Raw genomic sequence first — 17,479 nt, forward strand, 5'->3', positions numbered from 1 at the left:
ACTCGGTGGGGGGGGGGCGGTCTGCTCATTTTTTGGAGTTGGGTTTTATAGAAACAGGACCATAATAAAATAGATTTATCACTCTTCAATAGAATCATTATTATTATTATAATACAGGATTTATATAGTGCCAACACTCTGTATTATGTGCATGACATCATTAGAGGCTGCAAAGTGTCTCTATGTGATGGGAAATATGCCTGCCCCAAATATATCATTAAAACAATACATAAAAACATGCTGAAAAAGCACTGATGCAGTAATGTAGCCTTTAAGGACACCAAGAAGAGGAATCTACAGTTTTTTAGGCTTTGTTTTTGTTTCAGGACTTCTTTATTCCCATACAAGTCAGTGGGAATGCTAAAGTAGTTTAGAAGGAATTTGAAAGCATCTGAAAACTGCTTTAAAACTTTTTGGTGTGTGTTCATATACAGTATATGTGGATATCATCTTCTTACAGCTCATTCCCCATACAAAATCAGAGAGAACTTAGCAGCAGCTCGAACCAACTCCATGAGCAACTCAAAAGGCAGGTCAAAGCAAGACGCATCTGAGAGACTCAGCCTACTGCCTTTGACTTGCTTCTGATAAATAAACCCTCAATGTAAACATTTTTTTCTACATTAGTTAATATTTTTATAATCCTGTCCTTTTACAATTTGTAGTCATATACATTGCTTTCGAATTCTCATATTTTGTTGGTGTACCGGCTTCCTGTGTCTGGATTACGAACGCGTCACTCCAGTTGCTCCACCCTGCTAATGATGACTCCGACATGCAGCGCACTCTCAGGTCGTACTTAGTGAATGGTTGCAGTTGGGGAAGACTGATGCTGTACATCTCCAGTGAGGTTTTCCCTTTCACTGTCACATTCACCTACAAGGAAACAATAAACATAAGTGCTTCCAAAACCAATACTCTGATTTTGTGTAGATGGGTGTGAGTTGAATCACCTATGTGGTACTTCAGGTACTTCAGAGTTCTGGCTTGATTTTCATCTGACTTTTTAATATGATGTTGACATTGAACATACAAGTACTGTGTGCTTGTGCCTATGTTATTAAGGTTTCTTTTTAAATAATAATACATTTATTTAAAAATATAGGAAATACTTGCCATCCTATAATAAAACCAGAGCAGGGTTTTTGTTTCCATTAAAACAGTGGGTCCTAAATATATATATATATATATATTTATGTATTTTTAGTATTTATTTTTAGTATGCATCAATGCATACTGAGACATCAATGACTTCTGGGCACAGAAGAGAAAAAACAGCCATGTACAGGTAGTACTACATTTGTGGTAATCCAGATACTCTAAGTATTTATTCAGAGCTTAGCTCCAGCCAAAATTGTTTTCCAATTTTGTAAGAATAAAAAACGCTGTCAATATTTTATTCCTCACTGTGTCCCCATGAGTGAGATTTCCCCTTTACTTCCTGTGTATTTGAAGTGTATCAGACAAAATATGAAGTGAATGAATATGCCCTCTATGGGGACACAGATAGCAATAAATATAGAAATTACAGAAAATTGTTATCCTACTTACCGTAATTTTCTTTTCCTGGCTCATCCTCATGTCAGCATACTGATGGGTCAGCTCCGCCCCTCTGACCCCACAGGACCACCTTCCAAAGTGAATAAAAGGCCCGACCCCCCCTTAGATACCTGTTCCCTGACAAGACGAGCGACAGGCCCGCAACTGAGGGTGGGTATGTATGCTGACATGAGGATGAGCCAGGAAAAGAAAATTACGGTAAGTAGGATAACAATTTTCTGTATTCCTGGCTCACCTCATGTCAGCATACTGATGGGACATAGCAAGTAACCCCATGAGGGAGGGAAGAAATCAATAACTTTGTGGCCTGGAGCGAGGACAAAAAGAGAACAGGTATCTAAGGGGGGTTCGGGCCTTTTATTCACTTTGGAAGGTGGTCCTGTGGGGTCAGAGGGGCGGAGCTGACCCATCAGTATGCTGACATGAGGTGAGCCAGGAAAAATATATTTTTAGTAGGTGGGGAAGGGTTGGAGCTTCTGTCAGGTGTTAATTGCTGTATGTGTGCCTTTGAGGGAGATTTACCCTCACTTCCTGTCCTAATGTTAGCCAGAACAGGAAGTAACTGAAAATCTTTCAAATGAATGGATCTTGCTTTTGCTTTGATAGTAAAAGAAGCTTAGGTGGTATCTGTAAAACATAGAAGTATGGAGGGATTGGCACATAGAGGAAAACAATATGTCTCAAAGGTAATAACAGTAATAACATTTGCCGAATAGAAGGGATGTAAAGGTTTGTGTCACGGTGCCTTCTCACACTGAACCTGTAGATGAAGAAGTTCCAAAATGATGCTACCATATGGCGTGTTCCATCTTTCCAAGCTTTTTTTACATTTTAAATATGATTGATATGTATAATGTATATTGTCTGTATTTATGTATTTATCTATAGGTATTATATCATGGGGGCAAATAGCTGTCTGGATTTGTGGATTATACATTTTTATCAATTTCATTTTTTGATATATACTGTATAAAGTTATATCTATATTTAGGTACAGTTGCTCATTTGAGTGGGCTGGAAGAATAACAAAGCTTTGTTTTAATTTTTAGTCTACTTACTGTGCTCCCCTTAAGATCAGTCTGGCAACGCAGTATAAGAGATGTGTAGTCGGCCTTCAAAGTCCAGATTAACCGAGCATCTGTTGCATTTATGTATCCTGTAACTAGATTCATAGGAGCCACGGGGCGGACTGGTAAAAAAGAAACATAATGAGAATTATAATTTGAAAGACTGTATATGGTGTCCCTATATTGCTGTAATACTGTGCAACATACAAATGCCCTAACATTGACTAGTCGCTGATGGCCACAAATAGCACGTTCAGACCCAGATTTTCGGCTGGCAGTCCAGTCTTTAAACACTTTAACAACAGCTGCTCTTGAACATTTAACGAATTCTGCTGTTTTGCTGATACTCGCTCCATGGCGCCGAGCGCCAACAATCATCCCACGTTCAAAGGCTGTTAAATCGCGTTGTTTACCATAGCTTCAAAAAAAAAAAAATCACTTCTACTGTCGTGGTAAACAACCTGCTTTTATAGCTAACTATAGCTAATTTGCCTACAAACGTCAGGTGGCCATAATATTCTGTGTATAATCACAGCTAAGCACAATCAAATTTATAAACATCAACTGTTTACCTATAAAAGGATTCATAAAGAAGTAATGAACATTTATTTGTAAAAGTGTGAGCTCCTGCATCTGCCAGCCTCCTGTATCAGCCGCACTCTGGGCTGGGAGAACGAGGGTTAGCACTAGCAACTAATCAGTTTCTGCTATACTGCATATGTGCCTCAGGGATGACTCATCAGTGTCTACCCCGTGGCTGCCTTCTACTCTATTATTGTCCAATCAATAAACTGCAAGCTGGGGTGTGGGGTTTTTAGACCAAGCTGTGCTGCCACTGCAGTGGAGGCCTGGGACCTGTTTGCACTGTTTGGAAGTGATGCCTGAATTGCAAACTGGCCACACAGAGTGACAAATCCTTTGGCAGGTAATTTTTGGTCTATGATTTTCTTTCATCTGATTCCCTGGAATTCAGCTTTAAAGCCAACCTGCAGGGAAAATAAAGCAAACCTTTTGAAGCTAAATTGGGATAACTCCTATGTTATATCTGTTACATGTTCTCATTCACATAGAATAACTTTAAAAAAAAACTGTGAACATTTCTGATTACATGTTACTTGCTCTTTCCTGAAAGACAAGTTTTTCTCTAAACTTAATTTTCCTCTAAAATGCAAGGGGGCTGGGCAGGTTAATGTTTACCATAATAAACCCTGTCTGCACTTTGCTGGCAGATCTCATTAGCAGTTGTAAATTAGATTTGAACATTGTCTGCCCTAATAAAGGGTTAAAGACCAAGAAGATTGTATCTTAATGATGGGAAGCTCAGTCTGTTCTTAGTCTTTCTATGGGGACAGGTAGAGTTTCCTGTCACTCTGATATTGTAGAGAGAAGCTTGCAGTCTGCCAAAAGGCCCGCTCAATAGAGAAATTAAAAAATATATATTTTTAGGTATGGTGTATGAATGGGAACACATAACACACATATAGAGGGCTTTCCTTAAATTTGCCTGCAAAAGTGGCAATACATTTTAAACTAAAAAGCAGGACCTAGTAGTAAACCTCTTCCCTTAGCATCTGCCATTCCAGTACTTTTCAGAACACCCCCTGCCATGCCTCTTTATATTGATAATATATTATCCTTATAGTAAAGAAAGGGTATGCCACCTCTACGGGAGATATACATGACCTGAGCAACCTATCTGCGGGCCTGGTTATTGTGGGACAGGGGGCAAACCTATGCACATGCAAATATTAAATACCAGAGATTCTTGATTTACATGCTACTTCAGGAATGTTTTGGATGGACCTGGGCGAGACAAACATTAGGGCGTTTGATGAGAGCTCATGATACTTGGGTATTTTACAATAAGGTTCCTACTGTCATTTTCCAGCGGAGGATACAGAATGCACAGATGTCTCTGGCTGGCAGAAAACATTTATTTATGCTGTTTTTTATAAATCAGCATTTTTGTTAATAATGAGAAGGATTTCTCGGTGATTGTTCCACTCTGGTCATCTGCTCCACAGCAAACCACAGGGCCAGGGGTGTTCCATAGCTGTATGGTTTTCTGGTCTACTGCACACAGAAATGACTCACTTTTCACACTGAATCATCTGTTACTTCCACCAGGGAAAGTTAACTGGGCTGGCAGAATACTCTCAGTGACCAACTTTCACTTTTTCTATTTTTCTTTATTATTTATTTATTCAATTCATTTTAATTTCAGCTTACAGAACAATACGATCCAAAGGAAAGATCACACAGAAAAGGAAATTGTATGCATGGAACCAAAAAATATCAAATTGTTTCCAATGCAAAGTTTTAGGAAATAATCACAGGTTTAGACTGTTGCTTCAAGGTTGTCTACATTGTCTTTGTATGCTGAAGTATTAATACTGCCCTTCACTGGAAACGCCTGCACCCGATGATTAGGAGAGGTATCCACATACTTTTTGCCATATAGAGTACATAATTATTCTAGTGCAGGTTCCTTTAAATGTAATTTATACAAGTGATGGCAGGAGAGCAAATATTACATTCAGTATCATAAGTAATGGCGACAATTTGTTTTTCTTTTTTTAGTAAACTCAGAAGTACTTAACAGCTGACATGACACAGAGATTAGGAGTGTAGTTCAGGACTGAGGTTAATCCATGTCTGGAAGTGTAAGATTTCTGACTTGTTCTGAACTGAGTTTAAACTTCTTAAAGGATTACTGCAGCCTTCCCTTCAGTTTTGCACAGCTGTACCGGTGTTCTGGTAGAATCCTGGACCCGCGACAAATCTGGGGGCATCGGCTGGGCATTATTATTAAGACAAAATAATGATAACAAAGAAAATTATTTATATTTCTATTGTTATTTTTATTATGTGTTAAGTTATGTGGCCGTAGGCGCCTCGCCTCTGAATATTCCGGATCCACTGGCTTCCCTGCACATGCGCAATACCGGCAAATCGCCTGTAAAACAATACTGGACCGGATCAGCTGTTCTGCCCTTGTGCGTTTAGCCTGCAACTGCTGAAACCTTACAGTGGTGCAGTCCAGATTTCTAATGCAGTCCAGCAATCTGGCTCCTCCAAGACCAGCTCCTCTCCTGTACTGCAATTGCTTCCTCTGATTTCACTGCCCACTCTGAGCTTCTCGTTTATTAGAAGCTGCAGCATCTCAGAGAGAGCCCCTCTAATTTCCTGGCTGACGGATGTCCAGCATCATCTAACACTTACTTCTCCAGTCTGACCTTCCCCGGCCTAACAGTCATTCACTAGCTTTCAGTTCTTTCAATTGCCTGGGGTGGTGTGCATGCAAAGGCAGCCTGCCGAGGAATGCCCAGTCCTCCAGAGTGACACCCACACATCAAGGCATTTTGATATTTGATAACTCCTCCCAAGAGTCACCCCACTGCTTGCATCACGGCTGAAGAATCTTAAGAGAAGTACTGAGGCATTTTGCTGTGCAACGGTGGCACCAGGGAAGGTGTCACCCGGTGTGGCCACTGCACATGCGTAATGACGTCCGTGGCCTGACATTATCACGCATGTGCAGTGATGTACTTCACTGCTGGTGGCCATCTTGGTGTTGGATGCGGCAAAGAGAGAAGGGGATATTGACCCCTCACTCGTACCGCTTTCAAACTCTCAGTCCATGACCCTTTCCAGAAGAAAAAATGCCATTTTACCAGAAGGCCTTTAAGTGACTATTGACTGCTTGACCTTTAAAGCATCCCGCGGTAACTAAACAATGGCCATCTATGGAAGAACAGAACTTTCACCACCATACCTCTCTCTGCTAGATCCACAACGGCCTGTATACTCTTCTCTCCCAATATATTTTTAACATTCAATGTAAAATTATAGATTTGCTGGTTCCTTGCAACGGGCCAAGTACAATTCTCTCTGGAGCAAGAAGCAGACCTTCCAGATACCCTTCATGTAGAAAAAAACACAATAAAATAGAATGACTGAGAGTCTAATAAATGTTTATAAAGACAAGTATGAATTATTGTATTAGATCATATCTTATTGTGTAGAATGTCCTTCGCTCCAGTGTAACAAAGAACATTTATCACAGTCCTTGGGGATTCAGAGCATGCCATGACAATAGTTGTGAGCAGAGGCCACCATCAGTGAGAACCGCATGTCACAACGATTACCAGATCCCAAGATATAAGCAGCGGAAGTCATTGTGGGAAAATACATTTCACATTCCTTTGTCTTCTAACTTTATATGCAAGTGACTCAACCACAAAGGAAACACTTTGAAACTCTCAGAAAAATACATGTGTTTGCATGCTTGCATAAAGCGGGCCATAAGCCAAGATAAGTTTTGCTCCCTTGCGCTTCTTGCTGCACCGCTGATCAGACATATGCAGCCAATCAGTGCACCTTCCACACACAGATCCCACCCCCTGCCATGACTTCCAGCATTCTGTATTGCTAAGCCAGTCACAGAGCAATCTTTGTGATCTCTCCACCGACTCAGTGACTAAAAACGCAGCACCCACTGTTGCGCTTTCGGTGTTGTGCTTGGGGTGATTAGTGTGTGTCCAGACACACCCCTTTTGCACACCTATGGATGATCCCAAAAGGTTAATATTTTACGCAGGGACTTTGCTAGACAATGGCACCTAGAGCATGTGTCCCAGATACGTCTATCGGGCCCCCGGGTGTCCTTTCATGGTAAGTTCTGCCATCATTCCAAGTATGAACCTGTAACCATTTTTCAATCTTTGCTGAATGTTGGTTCATATATTTTGCATCCACTTTCTAACCTTCAATAGGAACTGTATTTTTACATCACAATTAAATGCAAAATACATATCACGGTCCATTCACCCAATTTAACAGAATGACAATTGAGCACACCTCAGGATCCACAAATAGGGTATACCATCTTGTAACTTCAGGGCTTCAACTGGTTTAATGGGCTCAGCCCTTTAGTTATATGCCAAAGCGTAAGGAGCACAATGGTTTGGACAGATAGTTCTCATCATGTTCTGACCTACACAGAGCATTTTAGGAGCTCTGCTCTATCCAAAAGTACCAGAGAGAATATTGAGCAAAACTAGCACTTGGCTGTCTTACTGCTTAACGGATGTCCATGAAAGCCAAGTGATTTATTTTGACTTGATTTCAGCCAGGGGCTTTGTCAGGGCCTAAAAAGACTCAGGCCATCATTGGGCACACCTAGGGTCAAAAGATAAAAAGGGTTTGTTCAACATATGACTTCTGTTTCCCTCTCTTAGCTCTCTATCTTCTAATTTTTCTACCAATGTCACTTCCTCTTCCAAGGAAATGTTTGCGTGGATCTTGTGCAATAAAAATGGTGTATTTATTGGTAATAAAGCAAATAGGCAACTCACAGACATGCATGAGGGAGCAGTGCTTCTCAGACCAATGGACTACAGTCAGTTGCTAACCAGCACACTGCGGCCAGTTACGTGGCTGTGATACAGTTCTTGTGACTGGAAAAAGTAACTTCTTAGATGGGAGCAAGATGCTCCAAGGTTAAAGGCTCGGTGACACGTTTTAAGGATATTATCCCTTTCTCAAGCCTAATTTATGATAAGTGTGCTATGGTATATACAGTGCTGACTTTTCTCCCTGCTGCATCGCTCTATATACCATAGCATATTCATGCCTAAATGAGGCTTGATAAAAAGGTAGTAAATGCATCCCCTAATGTTGGAGAACCCTGTACCCGTCTCTTAGAGGTGCCATCAGAAGGCCATGGGGTTTTAATAAAAGTTATTTTTCCTTTAGTTTAGTCAATGTGCTGAAAATTCACCTTGCAAAGAATACCTGATTAGGTACAATTGCACATGTTAAGAGTTTCACCTCATTCACTAAGCTAAGGGAAAATGATCTTGCAAAGTGGACAGCCTATTAGCCTTTAGTAAATCAACCCCTGTGTTTTGCTGTTCACTGGATATCTTAGAGCTGGACCCATCTAATGAGTTACTTTTTACAGCCCCGTCATTGGCTGCGGTGCGGGGGCTGCAAACTGACTATATCCCATAATCCTGAGAAGCACTGCTCCCTCATTCATTTCTGTTAGTTGCCTATTTACTTTCTATTGCCATCAAATACACCATTTCTATTGGACGCCAGCAGGTACGACTTCCATATATATTTTTCAATTGTATATTTAGTAGTTTTCCTGGAGTTCAGCTTTAAAAGGTAAGTATGAGATAATAAATGCTGATAAATGGTTAAAAAAGTTGACAGTCCAGCTACAGGTTATTATCTAAGCCAGCACATAGCTAAGCCAGCTAAGCATAGTTCTTTACACGTATCTTTTAGTATAGTCTGCAAATTACCATTCATGCAAGGTGTATTTTTCAGCAAGAGGACCATAGAAGTTATACTTAGGCCCGGGCCGCCAGGTGCAATGTAACCTCTGTAAGTCATTTGTTTCACAGGAAAAATTATTTGGCTCAGTAGGTGGCCCTGTAAGAATGATTTAAAAAAATGCACACATAAGTCAGATTGTACAATGTAGTGCTACATAAAAGGTCTGATAAATGAATTCTAGGCAGATATAAACAAGTGACTTAAATTATTCCACATATGTATTACTTAAAACATTGTTCATTTATTTAAAAACATTTTTTCCACATTTGTAGTCATATTTGAGAAAACCCCGTTATATGTTTGTGATATGTTCCTATTCACACATCATACTTACAAATATATATTTGTTCAAAATATCTTATCTTTTAGATGTTTTTCTGGAAAAAACATTACAAGCTACAATAGTGTTTTCCCCATAATTCTCTTTAGGGTCACGGGAGGACATATACTAACATCCTCCTGTGACCCGAAGCTCAGTATATCGCGGGCAATACTGAGAGCGCCGCAGCCGGGATGGATCCTGACAATACTGTCAAGATCCACCCAGCTGCGTGAGTGACAGCGGGCTCTGCCTTTCTAGAGGCAAAGCCAGCTGTGTCGCCCCCTCCCCCGTTCATCCCCCCACTCAGCGCTGCAGGATCAGAGAGGTGAGGGGGGGGAGAATCCCTGCGGGGAGCGGTGACTGACAGTCACCACTCTCTGCAGGAAGACGATCTGGTAGTAAACAGATCGGCTGCATGTTTCTGCTCACTTCCCGATCGATAGAGCCGACCTGTGACAGCTTCTTTGCCACAAGTCGGCTCTCACTATGAGGATGAGTGGAAATCACTCTCCTCATAGTTCTCCTTTAACAGACAATGCTTCTAGATCTTTTTTTAGGACAGACAGTGTTAAAATCTAGTTTACAGCTGATAATGAGATCTGCCAGGACAGTACAAACAGGGTCAATTATAGTAAACATGGACTTGGAACAATGTAGATTAAAAGGTCAGAGTGGAGTCAGAACTTGTTCCAGGTCAATAACTCTATCAGGGTTATTCACAAAAGGGTGAAGAGTTTGCAGAAGACAGGAGAAGTGAACAATCTAGGACAACATAACTGAACTGGAAACATTCTCCAATTCAGCTCACTTTCCAGTTCAGCAATGTTGTCCTAGATTGGTCACTTCTCCTGCCTTCCCCAAACTCTTCACCCTTTTGTGAATAACCTTGCATGTGTTAAAGCCATTGGATCAGCATGACAGCTATGCAACTAGCATTTTCATAAACAGAGGTCAGCAGTGCAGCCTCCATATCCTCTCTGTACAGGCTTCACTACAAGAATAACTTGAAGGCTTTAGTTTTGATGCATTTTACAGTATGAATTATTTCTAGCTTTTATTATGCAATGTCAGAGTATGCCTTATCAACCACATATTTTCAGTACCGACAGAACTTTTAAATCAGGGTCATCTCCTTACACAATACTGTTCAGGACAAGTTTACAAAATCTGGAACTTCCCCTCCAAATTTGCAGCATTTAAGCGGAGGCTGCAATACATCAATGACATACATGACTTCATATAACTAAACTTACTGCTAACAATGAGGACGGTCCCTTTTCGAACGCTCATAGGGTCCACACGGCAAACAACATTGGCTCCATCCGAGCGAGTCATCGATACATTTTTCACCAAAATCACAAAACTCTCTGTTTTCATCTGCTGTGACTTGTTGGGATACTGTTCATTCTTATAGAACATATTCTGGACTACGCTCGAGAGGCCAGGCAAGCAGCAAAAAGTAACGTCCGAACCCTCTAGAACAATTTTCTCATGGGGGTAGATTACTATATCTGTTCTGTTCTCGTTCTTTCCTGGGAAAATAAAGGGTACCATAAAATGTAACATTAGATTGCTCAAGAGTGTATTTGATAACATTAAGAATAGCGCCTCAAAGGGAGAAGAGTAAAGTTGTCCAGGATGGTACAGACATGCCAAAAGGATCTTTAGATCCAAAGTGATAGGCAGCTGAAGTTTATACATAAAGCGTCCCTTTTCAGTAAAAGTCAACACTTATTAAAAAATAAAATGAGATTTATTAATAAACTCTTCTTTATGAACTCTTCTTTGTATGCTCCCCTTAGCATTGCATTAAGTACTGCTTCATTTTTATTTGTAGGATCTGTTTTAATGGCTTAAATTCTCTCTTCTCAACTTATATTTTCTCTATCTATAATCACGATACTCCACGCTATGTCAGCGAGTTTACTAAAGTGAAACCATAAAAATGCATTCAAGTGTCTTATCTATTAGGCCTGATTCACACCTAGACATTTTGTCACGCATTAATATACGTGACAAAACGCTCAGCACATAAATTCCTATTAATTTCAATGGCCCCCATTCCCACCTAGGTGTTTTGTCGCAAGCTGCAAAATGCCTGTCACTCAAAATTGTTCCTGAGCTTCTTTGGGGCGTTTTGCAGTGCGTTTGGCCCCTCAGACTTCAATGGAAAAATCTGAAAAACGGACACGACATTTTTGTGTATGCTATTTTTGTACGCGCGTTCCCCCATTGACTGCAATGTTTTTGATCTGCCAGCCAAGACGCCTATCTTCATGTGCGCGTGTCTAACGCGCATACAAATGTGCAAAAAATGGGCAAAAATTAGTAAATTACGTTAGGCGAAAATGCGCGCAAAAACGCTGACGCCTATGTGTGGATGCAAGTTTAGGGAAAATGTGTATCACTCGGCTGTAGATCCTCAAATCATCTCTGAATTGGTGCTGACACTGTCCTTCCTTCTGGAGGGTGGCTACTTTTCTTCCCCATGGTCCCTGTGTGTGCTATAAAGTAGTTACCGCTCCAAGCTCGCTCCTGTGATGGACTACAATCTCATGTTTAGTTTGTATTGAGATTGTAGTCCATCATGGGAATGGATGGAGCGGTGACTACTTTACAACACACACTGATCATGGGGAAGAAAAGTAGCCACCCTCCAGAAGGAAGGACAGTGTCAGCACCAATTCAGAGATGATTTGAGAATCTACAGCCGAGTGATACACAAATAAGATACATTTTTGTTCATAGTTCAGGTACTTGAATGCATATTTAATATTTAGCTCCTGAGTTTAGTGTCACTTTAATAATTGATTAGTCCTTCTTCAATAATACTAGTGTTTTCCACTCTGCGTTGGATACAATTTTATGCTTCAATGCCACAATACCATAACATTCACATTTGTACTTTCTGCAATTCATATAAAACTGCCTTTTTAAATATGTTAATATACTCTCCATTTTCTTCAAACTGATTTAAACCCTGCAAAGAAGGACATTTTACCTTCATACTATTCCCTGTTAGTACTCGACTGCTTAAAATATATACTTTCGCAATGTCTTTTCCTGCTTTCTTATCTTATCATTCAATCATTTTCTCATTTTGTTATTATTGATATTGAATCAAAAAGCAAAAGCTGGCCATACACTGAGTTTTTTCTTGTTCAGCCCCGTCAGCTATAGTATCCTGAACACGGCGGCGTGCCGCTGTCAGAATAGCCAAACTGTGACTGCTGCTGAATTTTCTCCCAGTTCCTTTAACTCTCTGATCAAAGATTTTGAGCAGGAGGCCACCAACAGGGCCCCCCATGGACCAAATTTCGGCCGGTTCATCAAGAAATTTGTCTGTGTATGGCCACCTATACTTTCATGGCTAAGTGGATATGTGTTGTGACTCCTTAACTAAAATAATAAATTAATTTAAAAAATAGATAAACTAAATGATATTCCAAAAAGTGTATTTTTCATAGGATGTGTCATTCGGCATTAAAGAACTTTTATATACCAAACATTTTATATACCAAAAATATACCAAATTACATTACACAGCCAAAGTTCAGCAAAGATTGAATTATGTTTGTCCGCAGGATCATGCTTGGGATGATGGTAAAGTCCAACTCCAGCCAAAATGTTTTATTCAGATTTGGACAGAGTAGGAAAGGGCTAGAGCCTCTGCCAGATTTTGCCATCTAATTGCACACTTTCTTAATTGGAGATCTTGCCAGTAACAGCACTTCCTGTATCAGGCTGACACCATTAAGCTGCATCAAGCAGCATTGTCATACCTACTTGCGTGACCCTTCAGTTGGCCGTTGAGCTGCCTATCAGGTCTGAGCATGCCTACTGAAGAAGTGATAGGCAGCCAACAGCCAACTGAAGGATTACATATTGCTTGTTGACAACACTGTTGCTAATTTCAAGTCAGCGGTTTAGTGTCATCCAGTGGCGTATCCAGGTTATGGCACATATGGCATATGCCCTGGGTGCCACTTGAAGGGGGGGGTGCTGCTCTGTGGGTCGGTGAAAGTTCGCTAACCCACGGAGACAGTTGACTTTTTTTCTCTCCCCGATACAGATCTTCCCATCCAGCTCTTAGCAACCAGGGATGTTCTGGATAGTGTCCTGTCCAGCTCTTAGCAACCAGGGATGTTCTGGATAGTGTCCTGTCCAGCTCCTGGCAACCAGTGACGTCACTGGTTGCCAGGAGCTGTGTGGGACAATGGCCATAGCGTCCTAGGTTGCCAAGAGCCGGATGGGGAGATGTGTAAGGGCCATATACACAGAGCCATAGCTAGCTCCTTTTGCGCCCGAGGCAAGAACAGAAAATTGTGTCCCCCAACAGACGTGTGCGGTATGCAACGTCACGTGCGCCCGCCTCCAGGATGGTGGCGCAGCGTTGATCGTTTGACGAAACCAATTAAAAAATTTTCAGTTTCCATTAATTTTGTCCGAAGCAAATTTTTAGTCTTTGCACATGCCTAGTAATAAGTGTGCATGAGTGTGTGAGGGGGGTGTTTTTTTAAAATTATTATTTATTTTTTACTGTTGGGGGGCTTTGGGGAATTATTAGGGATCTAAACAGACCCCTGACATTTCCCTTTTGAAACAGAAAAAGAGATTGGAGGACACAGAGTCCTCTGCACATACAGGCGGGAGAGAGCAGTGGGGATCCGAGGAGAAGCTGGAGCCTGCGCCGCTCCTCTTCTCCCTGCCCAGCCGGGACTGTGTTGGCCGCCTGGTGCCCCTGATGCCAATGGCACCCTGTGCTCGCCATGGCAACAGGGGCGAGGGGGCACAGCCAACCCAGCCCTGGCTGCGCCCCCTCTCAGCGGAGCCTCAGGCGAGTGCCTCACTCGCCCCATGGTAGCTACAGCCCTGCATATACATACCCAGCTCTTAGCAACTAGAGCAAGAGGGGAAATGTGTATGCAGGTAGGACGCAGGCTAGAGCATCCAAGATTGCTCAGGTATGGCCCTTAAACATCTCCCCACTCAGCTCTTAGCAACCCGGGATGCTCAGGCCTACGTCCCGCTCAGCTCCTGGAAACTAGTGACTTCACTGGTTGCCAGGAGCAGGGCAGAACACCAGGGGTGCAGTTTGTTGTACACACACCTCTGGTGTCATCATCCCGGGAAAAGAAGTGCTTTTACTGGCAGGATCTCCAAGTAAGTAACTTTGCAATAGATTCACAATAATGTATTTCCATAAGAAAACTGTAGTAAGGCATGCTGCCAAACACACTGAGAAATAGATTCCCTCTCACTCCATCCCACAGTTTTGGTGGAGTTAGGCTTTAACATGTATTGAAGAGGCAACAGAAGACCAGGTTATGTACTCTGTGGTCCAGCAACTCCCCTGATCACACATCTCCCTGCCCAACTCCCCTAACATCATCTTACACATGGGCACACTAGCTACAAAGTATCCTCCAGGATTCAGTGCAGCAGGTCCACCTAGTTCTGATTCCACAACATAAAATGGTGAATCTCCATGTATAGACATCCTAGGGCTTAGGCATGTTTTTGCATTGCATTGAAGTTGAACAAAGTACCATTTCCTTCCTTTTAACATCCTCCTATGTGTTTGTGATTTCACTTCGCCATGTGTGGCCTCTTGTGGCATCTATGCCGTGGTTGCCCAGCCACAAGATTAGGAGATATCTGTATGGTCAATCTGCGCTCACCATAATGGGTTTTCCATGGGCTCCAGGCACTCCAGTGCAGTTCAGAGGGAAAACTGTCCTTTAAGACGGCGCTACGAATACGGAAAGAATGGGAGTCACATTCTAAAGGCAGCTGGGAATCCCACAACCAGCTGAAGGGCTCACCACTTCCAGATACGCTTGTGTTGTAATATTCCTGGAACAACAAAATAAACGAATGACAGAGATTAAAGGGGACCTGTTGTTTTGTGCCACAGAATATTTTACAAAAAAGTAACGCAGAGAAGCTAAACACTACCAGAGACGTATGTTGTATGAGCTTGGATGGTTTTGCAAAGTTTTACACACCCACTTTTAATTATTCTGGAAGATTCTGGCTGTCTACAAATTCCAAAAATAATGAGCAAAGCCATACACATCATTCCTTAATTGCCCCTGGGGTCAACTGTACATCCAGAAACATTGGATTATAGTGCAGATACAGCCTAACATTATAGAGCTATTTATTACAAACTGCATCAAGCTCTTTTAAAGAGACAATAATCTCAGGACTTAAATCTTAAAAATGCATTCAAGAACCTTAATGAATTACAGAAGTGTAGCTTATATGTATCACTCAGCTGTAGGGTGGAGGCTGAAGGGTAGCTACTTTTGTTCCCCATAGTTCCTGTGTGCGTTGTAAAGTAGTCACCGCTCCAAGCTCACTGCTGTGATGGACTACAATCTCATGTTTAGTTTACTAAATTGTACTGAGATTGCAGTCCATTGCGGGAGTGAGCTTGGAGCGGTGACTACTTTACAATAAGGATGGGCTGCATGTTCGAGTCGACCATAGGTTCGACTCGAACATTGCATGTTCTAGCGTTCGCCGAACGCCGAACATTATGGGATGTCCGCGGTCTGTTCGACCCCGGCACATCCCACAATGCACTGTGGCGTCCGAAAATGTAAAATGTAATTCCTGAGTTTGGCGTCACTTTATCTTGGTAACCATCATCAATGCAGTGCATGGCAACAATGGCTTCTATGAAGCTTGGGGCTTGGGGAATAACAAAATGGGTTATGGTGAGGTGGGCCAAAATGACTGGTTCACTGGAGGGCTTTTTAGAACCTTTTATCCCTCACTATAACTTGTCTGGTTTTACTTTCCCATAAGTCCCACGCACACTGGCGCATGAGGCAGAGCAAGTAAATTGTGGGTGTATTTCTGCACCTGGGAGAATAATCTGCGGTTTAGAGCCGCACATAGTAGTGAATGGGTATAGGCACATGGGTTTGTGTGTGGCATACAGCCACATACACCCGCAATTTACGTTCGACATCCTCATGCACGAAGTCAAACTGCAAAGTGCAGGCGCACAGTCTTGTAGAGAGCTTCCAATGGGCACTGTTCTCTATTATAAATAAAGTCCTTAGTAAAGACTTCTGAAAAGCCCAGTTCACTGAGTACTGAGTTGCAAGGAAACAAGAGTTTCATTTTTTGTAGGCTCTAGAAAACCAAAGCCATGTCCATAATAGAATGAAAAGGTAATTTTTAGTAGCAATGACTTGTGTAAATGATTTATATTTAACACATGAACTTTTCTACCGATAGTGGACTTTTCCTTTACACATAAAGAGGACGCCTACACTCAGCTGTCCAAATAACTCTGAAATATCAACCATCATCCTTACTTCATGAATAATATTCATTTGTCTGGATCGCGCCACTTGGATGTGAAAAATCACGTTCAGACCAGAAACGTAGACTCCGTCATTGAAATCCCATTCTACAAACAGGCGTTGTTGCTGGTGGGGGTCAGAGTGAACCTCCAGATTTAGAGGGGCAAAGTACTCCGCAGACTCTAAGACAAGAAAGTAATTGGTGAGAATGACTGAGCACATTGAGCCTTACCTACTGGCAATAAGTACTGTGAGTATTGTTCCAGAGCAACAAATGCTTGTTAATGCTTATTTTTGAAAAATGCAGTTTAAATGGCCTTTACTTGGGTTAGGGTTTCTTGGCTCCTTATGGCTTTGCTTCTCCTTCTTTAGTAAGGTTAGGAGAGGCTGTGAGGGATGAGGGGTGTGAGGGTCCCTCAGGAAAGTGACTCTGAAGGGACTCGAACCCACAATCCCTGGTATAGGGTGACCATTCGTCCCCAGATGGAGGAAACTGTCCCCGGACAAATTATGTCACCGGGGACATCATTTTTTTTTCTTTTATATATACTCACTTGACCCCTGGATCCACCGACGGGCGCAGCTTCCCATCTCCCATGATGTCAGAAGCTGCATACCGCATGTGCTGGTTACTATTTAAACTGGTGCACACTGTATGCAGCTTCTGAGAAGATGCGCTAATAGCATAGCGGGGAAGCCGGTGGCGCATTTTGCGTAGCTCCTGCTACGCTAATAGCACAGCCTGTCAGAAGCTGCATACAGCGAGCGCCGGTTTAAATAGTAACTGGCGCGCGCTGTATGCAGCTTCTCACAGCGTGAGAGAAGGGAGTCTACGCTTGTCGGTGGATCTAGTGATCAGG

General features: G+C 42.0%; 1 protein-coding gene across 1 annotated transcript in view; it reads right to left on the minus strand.

The window, feature by feature from the left end:
- The window catches only part of OSMR (oncostatin M receptor), a 28,671-nt gene extending 11,437 nt beyond the window's left edge, over positions 1-17,234 (minus strand). Inside the window, exons 1-8 of the mRNA XM_018554389.1 lie at positions 17,174-17,234; positions 16,632-16,801; positions 14,979-15,153; positions 10,551-10,829; positions 8,942-9,071; positions 6,403-6,548; positions 2,619-2,749; positions 708-876 (exon numbers count right to left, since the gene is read on the minus strand). Of these exons, the coding sequence (XP_018409891.1) occupies positions 708-876; positions 2,619-2,749; positions 6,403-6,548; positions 8,942-9,071; positions 10,551-10,829; positions 14,979-15,153; positions 16,632-16,801; positions 17,174-17,234 (1,261 nt within the window). The remainder of the gene's footprint in view (positions 1-707; positions 877-2,618; positions 2,750-6,402; positions 6,549-8,941; positions 9,072-10,550; positions 10,830-14,978; positions 15,154-16,631; positions 16,802-17,173) is intronic.
- Between the last annotated feature and the right edge of the window lie 245 nt (positions 17,235-17,479).

This window comes from Nanorana parkeri, unplaced genomic scaffold (genome assembly GCF_000935625.1).
Source record: "Nanorana parkeri isolate BGI_ZX_2015 unplaced genomic scaffold, ASM93562v1 scaffold156, whole genome shotgun sequence".
Taxonomy (NCBI): Eukaryota; Metazoa; Chordata; class Amphibia; order Anura; family Dicroglossidae; genus Nanorana; species Nanorana parkeri.